The sequence below is a fragment of the Callithrix jacchus genome, chromosome 14 (genome assembly GCF_049354715.1).
Source record: "Callithrix jacchus isolate 240 chromosome 14, calJac240_pri, whole genome shotgun sequence".
Classification (NCBI taxonomy): Eukaryota; Metazoa; Chordata; class Mammalia; order Primates; family Cebidae; genus Callithrix; species Callithrix jacchus.
This window is the reverse complement of record NC_133515.1, coordinates 52,616,416-52,635,172: the sequence shown is the minus strand read 5'-3', so window position 1 is coordinate 52,635,172 and position 18,757 is coordinate 52,616,416. Positions and strand designations below refer to the sequence as shown.

Below are 18,757 nucleotides of genomic sequence, written 5' to 3'. Positions count from 1 at the left end.
CAACAAAAACTATTAAAAAGTCCAAAATGTGAGGCCAGGTGCAGTGGCTCACGCCTGTAATCCCAGCACTTTGGGAGGCCAAGGTGGGTGGATCACAAGGTCAGGAGTTCAAGACCCAGCCTGGCCAATATGGTGAAATCCCATCTCTATTAAAAATACAAAAATTAGGCCGGGCGCGGTGGCTCATGCCTATAAGCCCAGCACTCTGGGAGGCCGAGGTGGGTGGATCATGAGGTCAAGAGATCGAGACCATCCTGGTCAACAATGTGAAACCCCATCTCTACTAAAAATACAAAAAATTAGCTGGGCATGGTGGTGCGTGCCTGTAGTCCCAGCTACTCGGGAGGCTGAGGCAGGAGAATTGCCTGAACCCAGAAGGTGGAGGTTGCGGTGAGCTGAGATCGTGCAATTGCACTCCAGTCTGTGTAACAACAGCGAAACTCCATCTCAAAAATAAATAAATAAAATAAAATAAAATAAAAATACAAAAATTAGCCAGGCTTGGTGGTGCTCACCTGTAGTCCCAGCTACTCAGGAGGCTGAGGAGAAGAATTGCTTGAACCTGGGAGGTGGAGGTTGCAGTGAGCTGAGATTGCACCACTGCACTCCAGCCTAGGCAACAGAGCGAAACTCTCTCTCTCTCTCTCTCTCTCTCACACACACACACACACACACACACACACACAGCCCAAAATGTAAAAAATCTGAATTTTGTTTGTTAGGAATAATTTTACATAGGGCAACAGCCTAACAAACATCTGGTCAAAAAACAATCTGTCTCACTATGAAAATTTAACCAGGCTGGGTGTGGTGGCTCACACATGTAATCATTTTGGGAGGCTGAGGCAAACGTTTATCACTTGAAGCTAGAGTTCAAGACTAGCCTGAGCAACTTGGCAAAACTCCATCTCTACCAAGATAATTAAAAAATGGTTAGCTGAGTGTAATGGCAGCACATGTCTCAGCTACCCATGAGGCTGAGGGGGGGGGATCATCTGAGCCTAGGAGTTCAAGGCTGCAGTGAGCTGTAATCGTGCCACTGCACTCAAGCCTGGGTAACAGAGTAAGACTCTGTCTCAAGGAACAAAAAGAAAAAGAAAAGTTAATCAGAAATACTTCTACTGGATGTAATAGTTACTTTCCTATTTCCATTGATAAATACAGATTGATATGGGTGTTACTTTCTAAAAATAATACACGCTCAGTACTTAACATACCTGTTGAGGCTGAAGATCACAAATAATAGTGTTAATGTTGTTCAAAATCTCATCAATAAATGGCATCACTTCTCCAACCTGAACCTGAACAAAATGCCTGCGGCACTTTTGGGCTATTTTAATGAAAGTATCACAAGCCATGTCCTGGACTCCATCATGGGTCTCTAACAAGACAAAAACATTCATTTAGTTGGTTCAATAAAAATAAAAACAAAATAAAATAATATAGTAAAGAAAGAGATTTACCATGCATGAATTCAAACAGCTTGTTAACTACAGTCTTCAAAAATTTCCAGTGAGCTCTCAAAAATCGTGGATATTGACCTACTATGTACATGATATTTGATGCAATAATAGCTTTATTATCTTTGCCTCTTTTCTGTTCACATAATCCTAATAGATCCTGTAAATAAGACAAATTTATATCATTTACTGTAACAATATATACTTATTTAGCAATTCTAATTCATATCTATCCCTTGCATACCTTTATAACTGTAACAAGAAATCGTTTTTCATCCTCTTCATGCATTGCTCCACTAATGGAGCCTATTGCCCAACACAATGTATTCAAATTTTTCCACGACCACTCTGTACCATTCACTTGATTGTGAAGCTTCTCTGTCATTATTCTTTCTGTATCTACATAATCTAGATGAGTAAGATAAACTACAAAGAAAAAAATTGTTTCAAATGCAAAGCATGAGCAAAAAGTCTTATTGATGAATAACAGTTATGTTTAGAAAAGATTTAGAAACTACTTGTACCACATTTCCTAAAATGTAGTTCCACCCCAGAATAGATTTATAAAGGTAAAGATTAACAGTAATTAACTTACCTAATGTTTCTCTCATATTCTTATACAAATTTATGGAATCTGTATCCTTCATGAATTCTCTTACAACTTCTCCTTGATCATTCTCTACAACCAATACTTCCTCTGGTTTAGCCATTCGACTAACCATTAATAAACGGACCTATACTCAACAATAAATCAAGAAAAAATTGTTAGATCATTGAAATCATTTAGTGTAGAAGTTTAGTTAAAAACAAAAAAAACAGGCCAGGCGCGGTGGCTCATGCCTATAATCCCAGCACTTTGGGAGGCCGAGGCGGGTGGATCACGAGGTCAAGAGATCAAGACCATCCTGGTCAACAAGATGAAACCCCGTCTCTACTAAAAACACAAAAATTAACTGGGCATGGTGGTGCGCGCCTATAGCCAGCTACTCGGGAGGCTGAGGCAGGAGAATGGCTTGAACCCAGAAGGTGGAGGTTGCGATGAGCCGAGATCGTGCCATTGCACTCCAGTCTGTGTAACAACAGCAAAACTCCGTCTCAAAAAACCTAACAAAAAAACCCGAAAAAACCATAGAACAGCCATGTGTAGGGATTCATGCCTATGATTTCAACAAGTCTGGAGGCTGAGGCATATAGAAATGCTTGTGGCCGGCCGGGCGCAGTGGCTCAAGCCTGTAATCCCAGCACTTTGGGAGGCCGAGGCGGGTGGATCACGAGGTCAACAGATCGAGACCATCCAGGTCAACATGGTGAAACCCCGTCTCTACTAAAAATTACAAAAAGTTAGCTGGGCACGGTGGCGCGTGCCTGTAATCCCAGCTACTCAGGAGGCTGAGGCAGGAGAATTGCCTGAACCCAGGGGGCGGAGGTTGCGGTGAGCCGAGATTGCGCCATTGCACTCCAGCCTGGGTAACAAGAGCGAAACTCCGTCTCAAAAAAAAAAAAAAAAAAAAAAAGAAATGCTTGTGGCCAGGAATTTGAGACCAGCCTGAGCAACAGTGACACCCAACCTCTAAAACAATAAAAATACTGGAGCTTAAAGCACAACAGGAAAAAGTATATAAAGAAAAACCAGGCCGGGCATGGTGGCTCATGCCTGTAATCCAAGCACTCTGGAGGCCAAAGCAGGCGGATCACCTGAGGTCGGGAGTTCAAGACCACCTGACCAACATGGTGAAACCCTGTCTTAAAAAAAAAAAGAAAAACCAAAAAATTTAAAATTAGCTGGGCATGGTGGTGTGTGCCTGCAACTGTAGTTACTTGGAAGGCTGACACAAAAGAACTGCTTCAGCCTAGGAGTGTAAGATCGTAGTGAGCTATGACTGTGCCACTGCACTACAACCTGAGCGACAGAGCATGATCCTTTGTCAAAAAAAAATTTTTTTTCAGTTTAATTTAAAAAATGGCTTTACAGTTGTTTAAGTGTATTTTAATGTGAATTTGTTTTTTAAAAAAACAACTCCCAGCACTTTGTGAGGCCGAGAGGCAGGTGGATCACGAGGTCTAGAGATTGAGACCATCCTGGTCAGCAGGGTGAAACCCCGTCTCTACTAAAGATACGGAAAATTAGCTGGGCACGGTGGCGTGTGCCTGTAATCCCAGCTACTCAGGAGGCTGAGGCAGGAGAACTGCCTGAACCCAGGAGGTGGAGGTTGCGGTGAGCCGAGATAGCGCCATTGCACTCAGCCTGGGTAACAAGAGCGAAACTCCGTCTCAAAAAAATATATAAATAAAAATAAAAATAAAAAATAAAAAAACAACTTTCATTACAGGAGCTATGTCTCATTCCCAGACTCTGGTTCAGTGGATTGGCAGGTGACCATCAAATCTGGCTAATAAAAATCACAGGTGATACTGATGCTGACAGAAAGACCACACTCTTGAGAACCAACGAGGTTCTAGACTGAACTCGTTTCATGTTCTAGTTTTTTTCCCACACTCATGGAGAAGTTGTTGGGTTCTCTCTTTGTAGCTCACTTATTTAGACAGATTAGAAGTATTTGCATTCAGACCTCAAAACCACGGTAAGCAACAACAGCACTCAATCAACCACTCTGTTACCTTGAATAACATGGGCAAATACAGCTGTCTCCTGGGAGGAACATCAAAATGTTGACTTCCAGATAGCAACGGAGAGGCAGATGTAGAGAATGGACTCTCTCTATAGAGTTCAGCAGCCAAATGATTCCAGTATTCAAGACAAATTTTAAAGATTTCAGTTTCTTCTACTTCAGATACCAACAACATATAATGAAGGGCCTACAAAGAACACCAAAACTATTAAAATAATTCTTAAACATTACCAACTTAAAACTGCTTTTCACTTATAACATTTAAGGGAAAATAAAAATTCATGTTTTACTCATCACACCTCAGATTTCAATACTAATCAAATAGACTGTAAACTCTGGAGGAGTAACTCTGCTTCTTCTGACATGCCCTAAAATACTTCAAAGTTTTTATCATGTCTCTCTGAAGGGACATTTTAAAGGCCTCGGGCGCCAACGGGCAAGAATTATCAACAACCCAAATGTACCATCATAGATGAGAGAACAAACAGAATATTCAGACAATGAAAATGTTCTTCAGCCACGATGTAAAGTAAGGTATTGATATAGGTTACAGCATGGAAGAACACTGAAAACATGATGCCAAATCAAAGAAACCAGACACAAAATGTTACATGTATGATTCCTTTCATATGGTATAATCAGAATAGATACATCTACAGAGACAGAACCCAAACTAATGATTGGGAAAGAGAACAAAGAAGGAAGTGACTGTTTTATGAGTAAAGGGTCACCTTTGGATAATGACAATGTTTTGGATCTAGGTATTAATAGTTGCACGTTGTATATATACTGAAATGCCACAATTTTGTGCGTGTATATTTGTATACATATAATGCATGTGTATGCATATATATATATATATATATATATATATATATATATATATATTTTTCCTCTTCAGAGTCTTGCTCTGTCACCCAGGCCGAAGTGTAGTAGCAGGATCTTGGCTCAATGCAACTCCGCCTTCTGGGGTCAATCAATTCTCCTACCTCAGCCTCCCAAGTAGCTGGGATTACAGGCACAAGCGACCATGCCCAGCTAATTTTTCTATTTTTTAGTAGATAGTAAGTTTCACCATGTTGGCCAGTCTGGTCTTTAACTGCTGACCTTGTGATCCACCCACCTGGGCCGCCAAAAATGCTGAGATTACAGGCGTGAGCTACCACGCACATCCAAAAGACACACTTTTGAGAGTATCAGTAGGTAGAGCAGAATTTTAGGAGCAAAGGCTCCACAAAGCTTACCTCCATTAGAGTTTCCCTGAGATTTAATCTTTTTTCTATAAGTTGATCATGTTCTTTAAGAAAGGTGCAAAGAAACAAACTGAGATTTTGAATAAAGTTCTGTTCATCATCTTTTCCATTTGAGTATGCAAGTCGAATATTGGTATTTAAAGGAAGCATCTGCAAATTTTAAAAGGGACAATTAGTTTGCATTTTATAGAACGACAAAAGACTTTTATTTTATTATTATTTTTGAGACAGGGTCTCACTCTGTCATCCAACCTGGAGTGCAGTGGTATGATCACAGCTCACTGCAGCCTCTCAATCAGTCCTCTCAACTCAGCCCCTCCCAAATAGCTGGGACCACAGGCATGTGCCACCATACCCAGCTAATTTTTAAAATATTTGTAGAGACAGTATCTTGTTATGTTGTTCAGACTGGTCTCGAACTCCCGACTCAAGTAACCCTCTCACCTTAGCCTCCCAATGTGCTGGGATTTCAGGTGTGATCTACTGCACCCAGCCAACACTATTATTTTTAAGCCCTAAGATCCCAACAGTCTTTTGCTAATATTAAACCACAAACACAACTCCTAGAGCCGGTATACCTATTCTTCCATTCCTAAAACCTAGATTTTGACTCTTCTCAAATAAATACATTGGAATGAGTAGGGCTGCGATCATTCAAAGCCTTTAAGTTTTTTCTAGTATTGGACTGATCCCTTTCTCGGTGACAATGAAAACGTAAAAACAGTCAATTCATTCATTCAGATCACAAACATACACAATAATCTACTTCTCCTTTTTTTTTTTGAGACAGAGTTTTGATCTTGCTGCCAGGCTGGAGTGCAGTGGCATGATCTCAGCTCACCGCAACCTCCACCTCCCAGGTTCAAGCGATTCTCCCACCTCAGCCTCCTGAGTAGCAGGGACTACAGTGTGTGCCACCACACCCAGACAATTTTTGTATTTTTAGTAGAGACAGGGTTTCACCATATTGGTTAGGCTGGTCTCGAACTGCTGACCTTGTGATCCGCCTGCCTTGGCCTCCCAAAGTGCTGGGATTACAGGCGTAAGCCACTGTGCCCAGGCTTTCCTTTTTTTTTTTTTTCAAGAGACGGGAACTTGCCCTGTCATCCAGGCTAAAGTGCAGTAGTGTGACCATAGCTCATTTGAACTTTGAACTCATGGGCTCAAGAGATCCTATTGCCTCAGCCTCCAGAGTAGCTGGAACTACAGATGTGCAACACCACAGCTGGCTACTTTAAATCTTTTATAGAGACGATCTGGTTATGGTGTCCAGGCTGGTCTTGAACTCCTGGTATCAACTGGTCCTCCTATCCTGGGCTCCCAAAGTTCTGGGATTATAGGTGTCAATGCTGGCCATGAACACGGTATTACGAATAACCTTCTAGATCATTTAATAGATAAATAAGCAATCAAACTATGGCTGGAAAGAATTCTTCCAGACACAATGTTAGGAACAGATGCCAGTTCTGATCAGTTCCCACTGTCTGATCAGATCTCTCCCAAAGGACCAAACTCCTAAACTGTGCAGAAATAAAATTACCACAACATACCCCAATCTTGAATTTTAAGAAATTTTTGGAGATATAAAAATTTGTAGCTCACTATAAATTTTATGTAATAAATATAAAATAACTATGGCTATGACACGCTGTTCTAAAATAGCTCATTTGAAATTCAGTATTTTCTAAGGCACTAAAATTGTTCAATTTTCAAGACAATATTACATTACCTGCTTTAGTTGCATCATTGTCAGAGTAAATAGCGTTACAAATTGTTCTTCATATTGGCTTACACTCACACCAGCAATCTCAGTGAGGCACTTTAGAGAGACATTTCGAAACATTGGAACATTCAAGAACTATTCAAAAGAGGGGAGGGAACCATAAAATTAATTGGCCTGACAAACACTGTACTTAAAATTCACAATTAAAAGGAAAAACTACTTAACAATTAAACACAGAAGTAGATGTCAGAAACAGGCCAAGTAAATGCACATATTGTATCTGACAGATATACTGAGAGGAAATTTGATTACCTACCCAATACACATTAAATGCTTTAAGAGCAAATTCTGCTTTCTTTTGATGTGTTCTTAGACATCTAAAATAACAAGACTCCTTAACAACTTTCCTAGAATCTGTGACATGACTTTTGGGAATGTCATACTTTCTGTGTAATTACACAGAACCTAAAACTTGTGATTGCTTAGGATTTTGGAAAATGGTTATTATATCTAAGAGTAATAAGAAAGTGGGAAAACTGGCTTTTATATTCTATTGTTGAGAAGATAAACAATTATCCGGGTTTGGGAATTTAGTGGGCATTAAAACCTTAAAAATAAACATAGCTAATAACCTGGTAATTATACATTAAAATATTTTTTTCTTACCTAAATCTCACCTTGAAACATTAAAATATTTAAAGAAAGTGACTATTTGGACAACTGCATAATCTTTTATGTCTAAGAACGTACTCTGTAAGACTGGTGACAATACCAGTATTTTTATTTATTTTTTTAAATAAAAAAAATATGGAACACTTCACGAATGTGTGCCATCCTTGCCCAGGGGCCATGCTAATCTTCTCTGTATCGTTCCAATTTTAGTTTGTGTGCTGCCGAAGCGAGCACAACAATACCAATATTTTTACATAACTTAATTGAGCAATAAACTGATCATTCAAATACCATAAATCATGTTACCAAACTCTAAACTACAAAGTTGAAGGGGTTAAGTTACAATGTACCAATTAATTTATTCATTACATCAGTCTTAGAAAACATCTGAACATGTAATACAACTAATTGCTAACAGTGATTATCTCCGGATGAACCACTGTAGAATTTTTTTTTTCTGAGACAGGGTGTTGCTGTTACCCAGGCTGGAGCGCAGTGACAAAATCTTGTCTCACTGCAGTCTGCCTCCTGGGTTTGAGATTTTCCTGCCACAGCCTCCCAAGAAGCTGGGACTTACAGGCATGCACCACCACACCTAAGTGGTTTTTTTTTTTTCCTTTTTTTGGTGAGATGGAGTCTTGCTCTGTTGCCCAGGCTAGAGTACAGTGATGTGAGTCTGGCTCACTGCAACCTCGACCTCCCAGGTTTGAACAATTCTTCTGCTTCAGTCTCTCAAGTAGCTGGGACTATAGGTGCATGCCACCACACTGGGCTAATTTTTTATATTTTAGTAGAAACGAGGTTTCACCATGTTAGCTAGGATGATTTCGATCTCCGACTTTGTGATCTACCTGCCTAGGCCTCCCAAAGTGCTCAAATTATAGGCATGAGCCACTGTGTCCGGCAAGTTTTATATTTTTTGTAGATATGGGGTTTCATCATGTTTCGCAGGCTAAACCATTGTATAACTTAAAGAACACATAAGATGGTATCAATTTTTAAATCTCAGTTAAAAGATTAACTTTTCATTTTTCACAAATAGTACTTGACTTACCTCACTGTAACTTATACATTCAACTAATAGATGGCAACACAGGGCTGGACGCAGTGGTTCACGCCTGTAATGCCAGCACTTTGGGAGGTTGAGGCAGGCAGATCACCTGTGGTCTGGAGTTTGAGACCAGCCTTGCCTACATGATGAAACCCCATCTCTACTAAAAATACAAAGAATTACAGGCGGTCACCTCTAATCCCAGCTACTTGGGAGGCTGAGGCAGGAGAATTGCTGGAAACTAGTGAGTAGAGGTTTCAGTGAGCCAAGATTGCGCCACTGTACTCCAGCCTAGGTGATACAATGAGATTCCGTCTCAAAAAAAAAAAAAATATGGCAATATAATCAAATCCATTATTTGTTATAAATGAATTCATAAAATTACATGGTACAAGTGGCAGAATCAGATTTGAGACTCACTTCAAAGAATTTACTAGGTGTAAATATGAAACATTTCTTCTGAGCAGTTTCCTCATGTTAGAACCAAGGTTGAATAATGGTTTTGAATGCAGATATGAGAGCTTTATATGTGAAAAGAATATATGTGGCTATCCAGTGACAAATTAACTGTATTCACTGTACCTTATAAATTAATGTGCTGATTAATTTGGTCTCAAAAATATATCCCAGTGGAATCCAGTTCAGGAATCTGAGCAACGTTTCCAAGGTTGCATGTACAAGTGGAGCATTTTGAGAATTTTCCTACAATAAAACATACTTGTAAATAATTGCTAACATATTATTGTTATTTTTAAAAATGAAATTAAAAACACTTACCATTACAAACTGACACAGTTGAAATATCTGTGAGAATTCATTGCACATGCTAAAAAAATATATATACATATCAGTTTTAGAAGACACAGAAATAAATTAACAGTTATGTACAATACTAATAAAAATGATTAAGACCCAGTACAGTAGCTCATGCCTGTAATCCCAGAATTTTAGAAGACCATGGCAGGAGAATTGCTTGAGCCCAGGAGATCAAGACCAGCCTGGGCAACCTAGCAAGACCCCATCTCTCAAAGGAAAAAAAAAAAAAAGATGAAAATTTCAACCATCTGGTAATTAAAGATGTGACTATATTTATCTGCTCTCTCTCAGCAAAATTATCTTCTATTTAAACATTGAGCCACTGAACTCCAGCCCAGGTAACAGAGTGAGACTTGTCTCATAAAATAACTAACTTGAATGTTTGGACACGAATCATTTGCTTAGAACCTATTAATTAGTTATCATACAAATCAAATCCTGAAGTGTATCTCAGAACAATCCACTTTTCAACCTCCAGAGGTAGTTATAGACCCAATCTAGGACTATTTCTTAATTTGTAGTTGAAAACCAGTATAAACAATTGAACGTATTACTGATCATGGTTCCTTAAAATACCTACAATATACATTCAAATTGCTTGAAATTGTTTGAGAAATTACTTTAAAATTCTAAAACATAATTATTACTTGCCTGTCTTTTAAATGCTTAGATTTGACTTGGGTTATCTGTCCACTAGAAAAATCAAATACTTCTTCGCTCAAGAGTTTAAGAATCACCATATTATTTTGACAGAGACTTTCGCTGGTCCTACTTGCTCCAACGATATCGCTAATAAAAGTTGGCCAATGTTTTGGCCACTCTTGTTTCAGTATCTAAAATAAGACATGAAATGTTAATCGCACTTCCTTTATCAAATGCAAATAAAACAACCTTCAAAGAAATTGTTTAATGGATAAAAGCAGCAGTAAGGACCAACCACTTTTCATTTTCTCCTCCTTTATTTTATTTTATTATTATTATTTTTTTTGAGACGGAATTTTGCTCGTTACCCAGGCTGGAGTGCAATGGCGCGATCTCGGCTCACTGCAACCTCCGCCTCCTGGGTTCAGGCAATTCTCCTGCCTCAGCCTCCTGAGTAGCTGGGATTACAGGCACACGCCACCATGCCCAGCTAATTTTTTTGTATTTTTAGTAGAGACGGGTGTCTCACCATGTTGACCAGGATGGTCTCGATCTGTTGAACTTGTGATCCACCCGACTTGGCCTCCCAAAGTGCTGGGATTACAGGCTTGAGCCACCGCGCCCGGCCTATCTCCTCCTTTATTAAAACAAATGTGTCACCCTCTTCACCATACTGGGTAGAAAATAAAACACCAATAAAGTATTTTATCGTAATCGCCCCAAAACCGTTCTCAATTATCCTAATGAAAGGTCTGATTGGTCTAATGGGTCTGTGTATTAGTATCTGCCTGATAGATATGTAGAAATTATCCTAGGAGGCCGGATGGGGTCGCTCACACGTGTAACCCCAGCACTTCCTGGGAGGCCACAGCAGGCGGATCACTTGTCGCCAGGAGTTCAAGAACAGCTTGGCCAACGTGGTGAAACCCTGTCTCTACAACAAATACAAAACTTAGCTGGGCATTGTGGCGCAGGCCTGTAGCCCCAGCTACTCTGGAAGCTGAGGCAGGAGAATTGCTTGAACCTGGAAGGCAGAGGTTGCAGTGAGACGAGACCTCGCCACTGCATTCCACCTTGGGAGACAGAGCGAGACTCTGTTTCAAAAAAAGAAACCATCCTAGGAGACTCCAGAATTTAACTAACTATAGATGATAAAAATTGACTGGGTGGCTGGGCACAGTGGCTCACGCCTGTAATCCCAGCACTTTGGGAGGCCGAGGCAGGTGGATCATGAAGTCAAGAGATCGAGACCATCCTGGTCAACATGGTGAAACCCCGTCTCTACTAAAAATACAAAAAATTAGCTGGGCATGGTGGCGTGTGCCTGTAATCCCAGCTACTCAGGAGGCTGAGGCAGGAGAATTGCCTGAATCCAGGAGACAAAGGTTGCGGTGAGCCGAGATCGCGCCATTGTACTCCAGCCTGGGTAACAAGAGCGAAACTCCGTCTCCCAAAAAAAGAAAAGTCTAAAGTATAATAAAAGCTGGAGTTTATCACTGAATACACCAAAGTTTTTGGAGACTTGGATGTTTCTAAACCTTATTTCAACAGAAAATGTGTTTTTTCCCCCTCATATACAAGGGTTCTCTGGAAAAAAATTTATGACAGTACAGGAAACAGATACATATAAAAATTATCAATTTGGTCAACATAGTGTAACGACTAAGCATGGAAATCAATTAGAAGGTCGAAAAAAAAATCAAAGGATTGAGAGAGATAACATGCAAAGGGAACATGCATAGGCATATTAGAAAATTAAAAAACAATCTGGCTGGGAGCAGTGGCTCATGCCAGTAATCCCAGAACTTTGGGAGGCCAAGCTGGGTGGTTACCTGAGGTCAACAGTTTGAGACCAGCCTGGCCAACATGGTAAAAACCCTGTATCTACTAAAACTACAAAAAATTAGCCAGATGTGGTAGCAGACACCTGTAATTCCAGCTACTCAGGAGGCAGAGGCAGGAGAATTGCATGAACCCAGGAGGCGGAGATTGCAGTGAGCTGAAATGGTGCCACCGCACTCCAGCCTGGGCAACAGAGTGAGACTCTGTCAAAAAAAAAAAAAAAAAAAAAAAAAAAATCCAACATACACTCCAAAGCATATTGCAGCCATATAGATGATATGTTTAACAATATTTGATGTTTCCTACCACAGCAAATTAACATTCACTAGTAATTTAATTTACCAGTAAATTACTAGTAAATTTACTAGTATTTCACTAGTAAATTAATTTACTAGACAGTAGGATACCTATTATTGTTGAACACTATCATTGCTTCTGTAAAATATTAATATACTTTATTTCCTAAGTAGGTCAAACATTTTATTCAAATAAGCATATTTTTTCTTAGAAGGCAAAGCTTACCTGAACAAGAATCATATTTAATTTTCCGATATACACCTTTTCTTTCTAAGGAAAGATAAAAGATTAAATGAGAGCCTGAGGTAAGTATAATAAGAATATAAGCATAGACAATCCTCCTAAGAAACAAACAATTACAGCTCTACTGCAAACGACTGATTGCGCTTATGTGGGACTATGTGTCTTGACAAATCAGGTTGTACGTAGTCAAAGATGACTCAATATCTAAATGATTTTATGCTCTCCTAATAATCTCCAAAATAAACTTACCTCTACACAAGTTGGGTCAGATGATGTCTTGATAATGAGGCCAACAACGTATTTTTTTATTCCTATTAAAAAAAATTGCACATATAAAACAAACTGTTATCTCTTTTGCAGCATGCAAATAGATTTTGAGAACTGTATTTGTAATTAATGTGGGAGTGGGAGGATTAAGTAAAATCAGATAGTATACTCTCACCCCATCACCAATATTGGCATTAAAAAAAAATTCTGGCATGGTGGCTCACACTTGTAATCCCAGCAACCCTTTAGGAGGCTGAGAGGGGTGAATCCCCTCAGATCAGGAGTTTGAGACCATCCTGACCAAGATGATGAAAACCTGTCTATATTAAAAATACAAAAATCAACTGGATGTGGTGGTAGGTGCCTATAATCCCAGCTATCAGGAGGCTGAGACAGGAGAATTGCTTGAACCCAAGAGGCAGAGGTTGCAGTGAGCAGAGATCGGGCCACTGCACTCCAGCCTGGGTGATAGAAGGAGACTGTCTCAAAAAAAAAAAATAAATAAATAAAAATAAAAATCCACTGAGTTTAATGTCCTATTCATACTTTTAAAGATGGGATCTGGCATTGTTGCCTGGGTTGGTGTTAAATTAGTAGGCTCAAGTGATCCTCCTGCACAGGTCTCCCAAAGTGCCGGAATTACAGGAATATGCCAACACATCCAGCCTGTAACAAACTGCGATTCCAGTTTCTCTCATCATAATCTGGGTTTCACCTGTTTCTTTTCTTTTTTGAGCCAGAGTCCTGCTATGTCACCCACACTGGAGTGCAGTGGTATCATCTTGGCTCACTGCGAACTCTTCCTCCCAGATAAGTGATTCTCCTGCCTAAGCCTCCCAACTACCTAGGATTACAGGCAAGGACCAACACACCTGGCTAACTTTTGTATTTTTAGTAGAGACAAGGTCTAACTATTTTGTCTAGGCTGGTCTCAAACTTCTGACCTCAAATGATCTACCTGCCTCAGCCTCCTAAAGTGCTCGATTCATTACCCACTGCACCCAGCCCTTTCTTTCTTCTTTTAGAGACAGTCTTAATCTGTTGCCCTGGCTGTAGTGCAGAGTTGCAATCTCGGCTCACTGCAACCTCCACCTCCCGGGTTCTCCTGCCTCAGCATCCCAAGCAGCTGGGATTTCAGGCGCGTACCACCACGCCTTGGCTAATTTTTGTAGAAACCAGTTTTCACCATATTGGCCAGGCTGGTCTGAAACTCCTGACCTCAAGTAATGCACCTGCCTTGGCCTCCCAAAATGCTGAGATTACAGGCATATGCCACCACACCTGGCCCAAACTTTTTTAACGCATAAAAATTTACTGATGGCTTGGGCACAGTGGCTTACTGCTGTAATCCCAGCACTTTTGGAGGATGAGGTGGGCAGATTGCTTGAGGCCTAGAGATGAAGGCTTCAGTGAACTGAGATTGTGCCACTACACTCCAGCCTGGGCAACATAGTGAGACCATGTTTCAAAAATGAATTAATATACATGTTATTGTTTTCCACTATACATTAATTGCAACATTAAGCTAATGAAAAATACATTAACTTCTCCACACACACATTAAATAAAAAAGGGAGGAGGTTTAGAGAAACATTTCTTTACTTAAGGATCTCTTCAGTGTAAAACCTACTCTTTAAATAATTAAGACATGATACTCATATCCTGGATTTTAATTTGCTTCATGCAGAATTTGCTGAGCATCTACTATAGGTTTCATTCTCCAAGATCACAGGATTCAACGATGTTGCAAAATTTTTAATTCTCAGAACATTTTTAAAAGAAGTGTTGGTGCAGGCTGGGCATAGTGGCTCATGCCTATAACCCCAGAACTTAGGGAGGCTGAGGCTGGCGAATCATGAGGTCAGGAGATCAAGACCATCCTGAACAACATGGTGAAACCCCATCTCTATTAAAAACACAAAAATTAGCCGGGCATGGTGGCAGGCACCTGTAGTCCCAGCTACTCGGGACTATAGTAATGAAAATTTAAGGCAGGAGAATTGCTTGAAACTGGGAGGTGGAGTTTGCGGTGAGCCCAGATTGTGCCACTGCACTCCAGCCTGGACAACAGAGCGAGACTCTATCTTTAAGGGAAAAAACAAAAACAAGGGCCAGGCGCGCTGGCTCACGCCTGTAATCCCAGCACTTTGGGAGGCCGAGGAAGGTGGATCACAAGGTCAAGAGATCGAGACCATCCTGGTCAACATGGTGAAATCCCTTCTCTACTAAAAATACAAAAAATTAGCTGGCCATGGTGGTGTGTGCCTGTAGTCCCAGCTACACAGGAGGCTAAGGGAGGAGAATTGCCTGAACCCAGGAGGCAAAGGTTGCGGTGAGCCGAGATTGCGCTATTGCACTCCAGCCTGGGTAACAAGAGCAAAACTCCGTCAAAAAAAAAAAAAAAAAAAAAAAGACATAAAAAAGTGTGGTGTACCTATATTAAAACACTATGAAGTAGCAACTCTAACTGAACAAATTACTCTTTCCTACTATGTAAAATTAACAACTAATTAATACTCTCACATTTGTTTAATTTAGGCTTTGCCACCAAATCAGTTACATTATGACTTTTCATCTTCATAGCTTTCAGAATTTCGGAAAAGCAGGTAAGCGCTGTAGAGCTGTATGTTCCAAGTCTCATCCAGCATATATAGAAAGAACTGACTGAAATTTTCGTTGAGAAGGAAAATAAAAAATTTAGCTATCAGAATTAGCAGTAAACATAGCCAACTTTAAGGTAGCAAAATGCTTATGAGATTGTATAACTATGAGCTAATATATTAAATTCACTTTTTTTAAAAAAAGAGATGGGGGTTTCACTATGTTGCCCAGGCTGGAGTACAGTGGCTATTCAGGCGCGATCCCACTACTGATCAGCACAGGAGTTTTGACCTGCTCTGTTTCCGACCTGGGCCGGTTTACCCCTCCTTAGGCAACCTGGTGGTCCCCGTCCCCAGTAGGTCACCATATTGATGCCAAACTTAGTGCAGACACCCGATTGGCATAGCACACTACAGCCCAGAACTCCTGGACTTAAGCAATCCTCTAGCCTCAACCTCCTGAGTAGCTGGGACTACAGGCATGCACCACTGTGGCCAGCTATATTCACTTTTAAACTATGGTTCTTCACTGGCAATTAATAATTTTTATTAACTATGACCAAACTAGCCATTTCCCACAATACCCAAAATAAAAAATTTCTAAAACGGTAATTACAAAGACTTTCCTAATAATGAAAAAATATTACTAATGCAGCAAAGCAACATAATACATGTAATAGAAATCTAATGGTGGTAAGTGTCAACATGCATAGTAACATTTACACTACAAATACATAAAATGAAAGGGGAAGTGGAAAATATCTTGTTTATACTCTGTTTCAGAGACAGGGTCTTGCTCTGTTGCCCAGGCTATAACCCCAGAACTTTGGGAGGCTAGAATGCAGCAGTCCCACCACATCTCACCACAGCCTTGAATTTCTGGACCCAGGCGATCCTCCTGCCTCAGCCAGCTGCACAGCACCATGCCTGGATAATTTTTTCTGGTCTCGCTATTGCTAGGGCTGGCCTTGAACTCAAGATCTCAAGCAATCCTCCTGTGTTGGCCTCCCAAAATGTTGGAATTACAGGCCTGACCCACCATGTCCAACCTAATACAATTTTTAAAAACAAAAAGTAGGAAATCAATTCTCTTTTTAAGTGAGAACTAAATTATAAAAATTTGGGCAATCTGGCCAGGGGTGATGGCTCACGCCTATAATCACAGTACTTTGGGAGGTCAAGGGTGGCGAATCACCTGAGGTTGGAGTTTGAGACCAGCCTGATCAACACGGAGAAAGCCCGTCTCTACCGAAAATACAAAATTAGCCAGGCGTGGTGGCACATGCCTGTAATCCCAGCTACTCAGGAGGCCGAGGCAGGAGAATCACTTGAACCTGGGAGGCGGAAGTTTCGGTGAGCTGAGATTGCACCATTGCACTCCAGCCTGGGCAACAAGAGCAAAATTGTCTCAAAAACAAAACAAAACAAAAAAACAAAAATTTGGGTAACCTATGCAACATTCCTTTTTTTTTTTCCTTTTTAAGACAGTGTCTCCCTCTGTCAACAAGGCTGGAATGCAGTGACATGATCTTGGCTCACTGATGGGGCCAGCCTCCTAGGTTCAAGCTTTTCTCCTGCCTCAGCCTCCTGAGTACCTGAGACTATAGGTTTGTGCTACCACGTCTGGCTACCCTTTTTTTTTTTTTTTTTTTTTGGGAGATGGAGTTTTGCTCGTTACCCAGGCTGGAGTGCAATGGTGGATCTCAGCTCACCGCAACCTCCACCTCCTGGGTTCAGGCAATTCTCCTGCCTCAGCCTCCTGAGTCGCTGGGATTACAGGCACGCGCCACCATGCCCAGCTAATTTTTTGTATTTTTAGTAGAGATGGGGTTTCACCATGTTGACCAGGATGGTCTCGATCTCTTGACCTCGTGATCCACCCGCCTCGGCCTCCCAAAGTGCTGGGATTACAGGCTTGAGCCATCGCACCCGGCCAGTTTTTTTTTTTGAGACAGAGCCTCACTCTGTCCCCCAGACTGCAGTGCAGTGAGTGGCGCAATCTTGGCTCACTGCGACCTGTGCCTCCCAGGTTTAGGCGATTTTCCTGCCTCAGCCTCCCAAAGTGCTGGGAATACAGGGGTGAGCCATCATTCCTGGCTCTTTTTGTATTTTTTTGTAGAGATGGGGTTTCACCTTCTTGGCTAGGCTGGTCTCAAATTCGTGATTTCAGGTGATTCGCCCACCTTGGCATTCCAAAGTGCTGGGACTATAGGTGTAAGCCACCTACCTGACCGATTCTCACTCTTATAGTAGCATTTTACTTCAAACTACTTTCCATATGTCCTTAATGCTCACTACATGTAATTAAATAATTCTGATAGTTCTGACCCTTTTGTTCCTTAAAGATTATTATCAATAAAACCAGGTACACAGTGGCCCTAGAAGCTCTGATTGCCTACTACAAGGATTATTTGATCAAGTACCATTGTTCATTCCCCAAATCCCTTCCTCAAGTCTTGCCTAAAATTAAAAAAAAAAAAAAGCGACTCAATTAAGAATGGCATTCCAGCCAGGGGTGGCTCATGCCTGTAATCCCAACACTTTGGGGGGCCGAGGCAGGCAGAACACTTGAAGTCAAGAGTTCCAGACCAGCCTGGCCAACATGGTAAAACTGTCTCCACTACAAAAATACAGCAAAATTAGCCGGGAATGATGGTGGGTGCCTATAATCCCAGCTACTCAGGAGGCTGAGGCACAAGGTCATTTGAACCCAGGAAGTAGACTTTGCAGTAAGCTGAGATCATGCCACTGCACTCCAGCCTGGGTGACAAAGAGACTCCATATCAAAAACAAAAACAAAAAATTCCAATTGTGAACTGCACTTAAAAATAAATTAGCAATAATCCCTACTAATAGCTAAGAATTTAAAAAATTATTAAAAATTAAATTAGCAATGATATAATACATATCTGGGTAGAAAATTGAAATGTTAACAGCTCAGCCTGCGATTTGACAGTGAATGATCCATTACTGGTCTGACTTTCTGTGCTAAATAAATTAGTGTGTCTAAGTTGCAAAATAGACATTTACATAATACGTTTTAATTTCTTAAAAAGCTTGATATAAAAGGTGAAGAAGGCTTGGCACAGTCGTTCATGCCTATAATCAATCCCTACACTCCGAGGCAGGTAGACCACCTGAGGTTAAGAGCTCAAGACCAGCCTGGCCAACATGGTAAAACCTTGTCTCTACTCTAAGTACAAAAAAATTAGCTGGGCGTGGTGGCATGCGCCTGCAGTCCTAACTACTCGGGGAGGCTGA

At 40.7% G+C, this 18,757-nt stretch overlaps 1 protein-coding gene and 1 non-coding gene across 9 annotated transcripts in view; both read right to left on the bottom strand.

Annotated features, from left to right (window-relative positions):
• XPO1 (exportin 1) overlaps positions 1–18,757 on the bottom strand; it is a 61,319-nt gene that overhangs the window by 12,463 nt on the left and 30,099 nt on the right. For all 8 annotated transcript variants that reach the window (XM_035272482.3, XM_078349253.1, XM_078349254.1 and 5 more), the window contains 12 exons: positions 12,879–12,940; positions 12,612–12,656; positions 10,257–10,438; positions 9,567–9,615; positions 9,372–9,491; positions 7,073–7,201; positions 5,335–5,493; positions 4,080–4,277; positions 2,056–2,194; positions 1,705–1,886; positions 1,464–1,620; positions 1,218–1,381 (listed from right to left, as the gene is read on the bottom strand). In XM_035272482.3, the coding sequence (XP_035128373.1) occupies positions 1,218–1,381; positions 1,464–1,620; positions 1,705–1,886; positions 2,056–2,194; positions 4,080–4,277; positions 5,335–5,493; positions 7,073–7,201; positions 9,372–9,491; positions 9,567–9,615; positions 10,257–10,438; positions 12,612–12,656; positions 12,879–12,940 (1,586 nt within the window). The remainder of the gene's footprint in view (positions 1–1,217; positions 1,382–1,463; positions 1,621–1,704; positions 1,887–2,055; positions 2,195–4,079; positions 4,278–5,334; positions 5,494–7,072; positions 7,202–9,371; positions 9,492–9,566; positions 9,616–10,256; positions 10,439–12,611; positions 12,657–12,878; positions 12,941–18,757) is intronic.
• On the bottom strand, positions 7,868–7,972 carry LOC118147503 (U6 spliceosomal RNA). Its single transcript, XR_004733960.1, has one exon. It is a non-coding gene; the product is annotated as a U6 spliceosomal RNA (small nuclear RNA).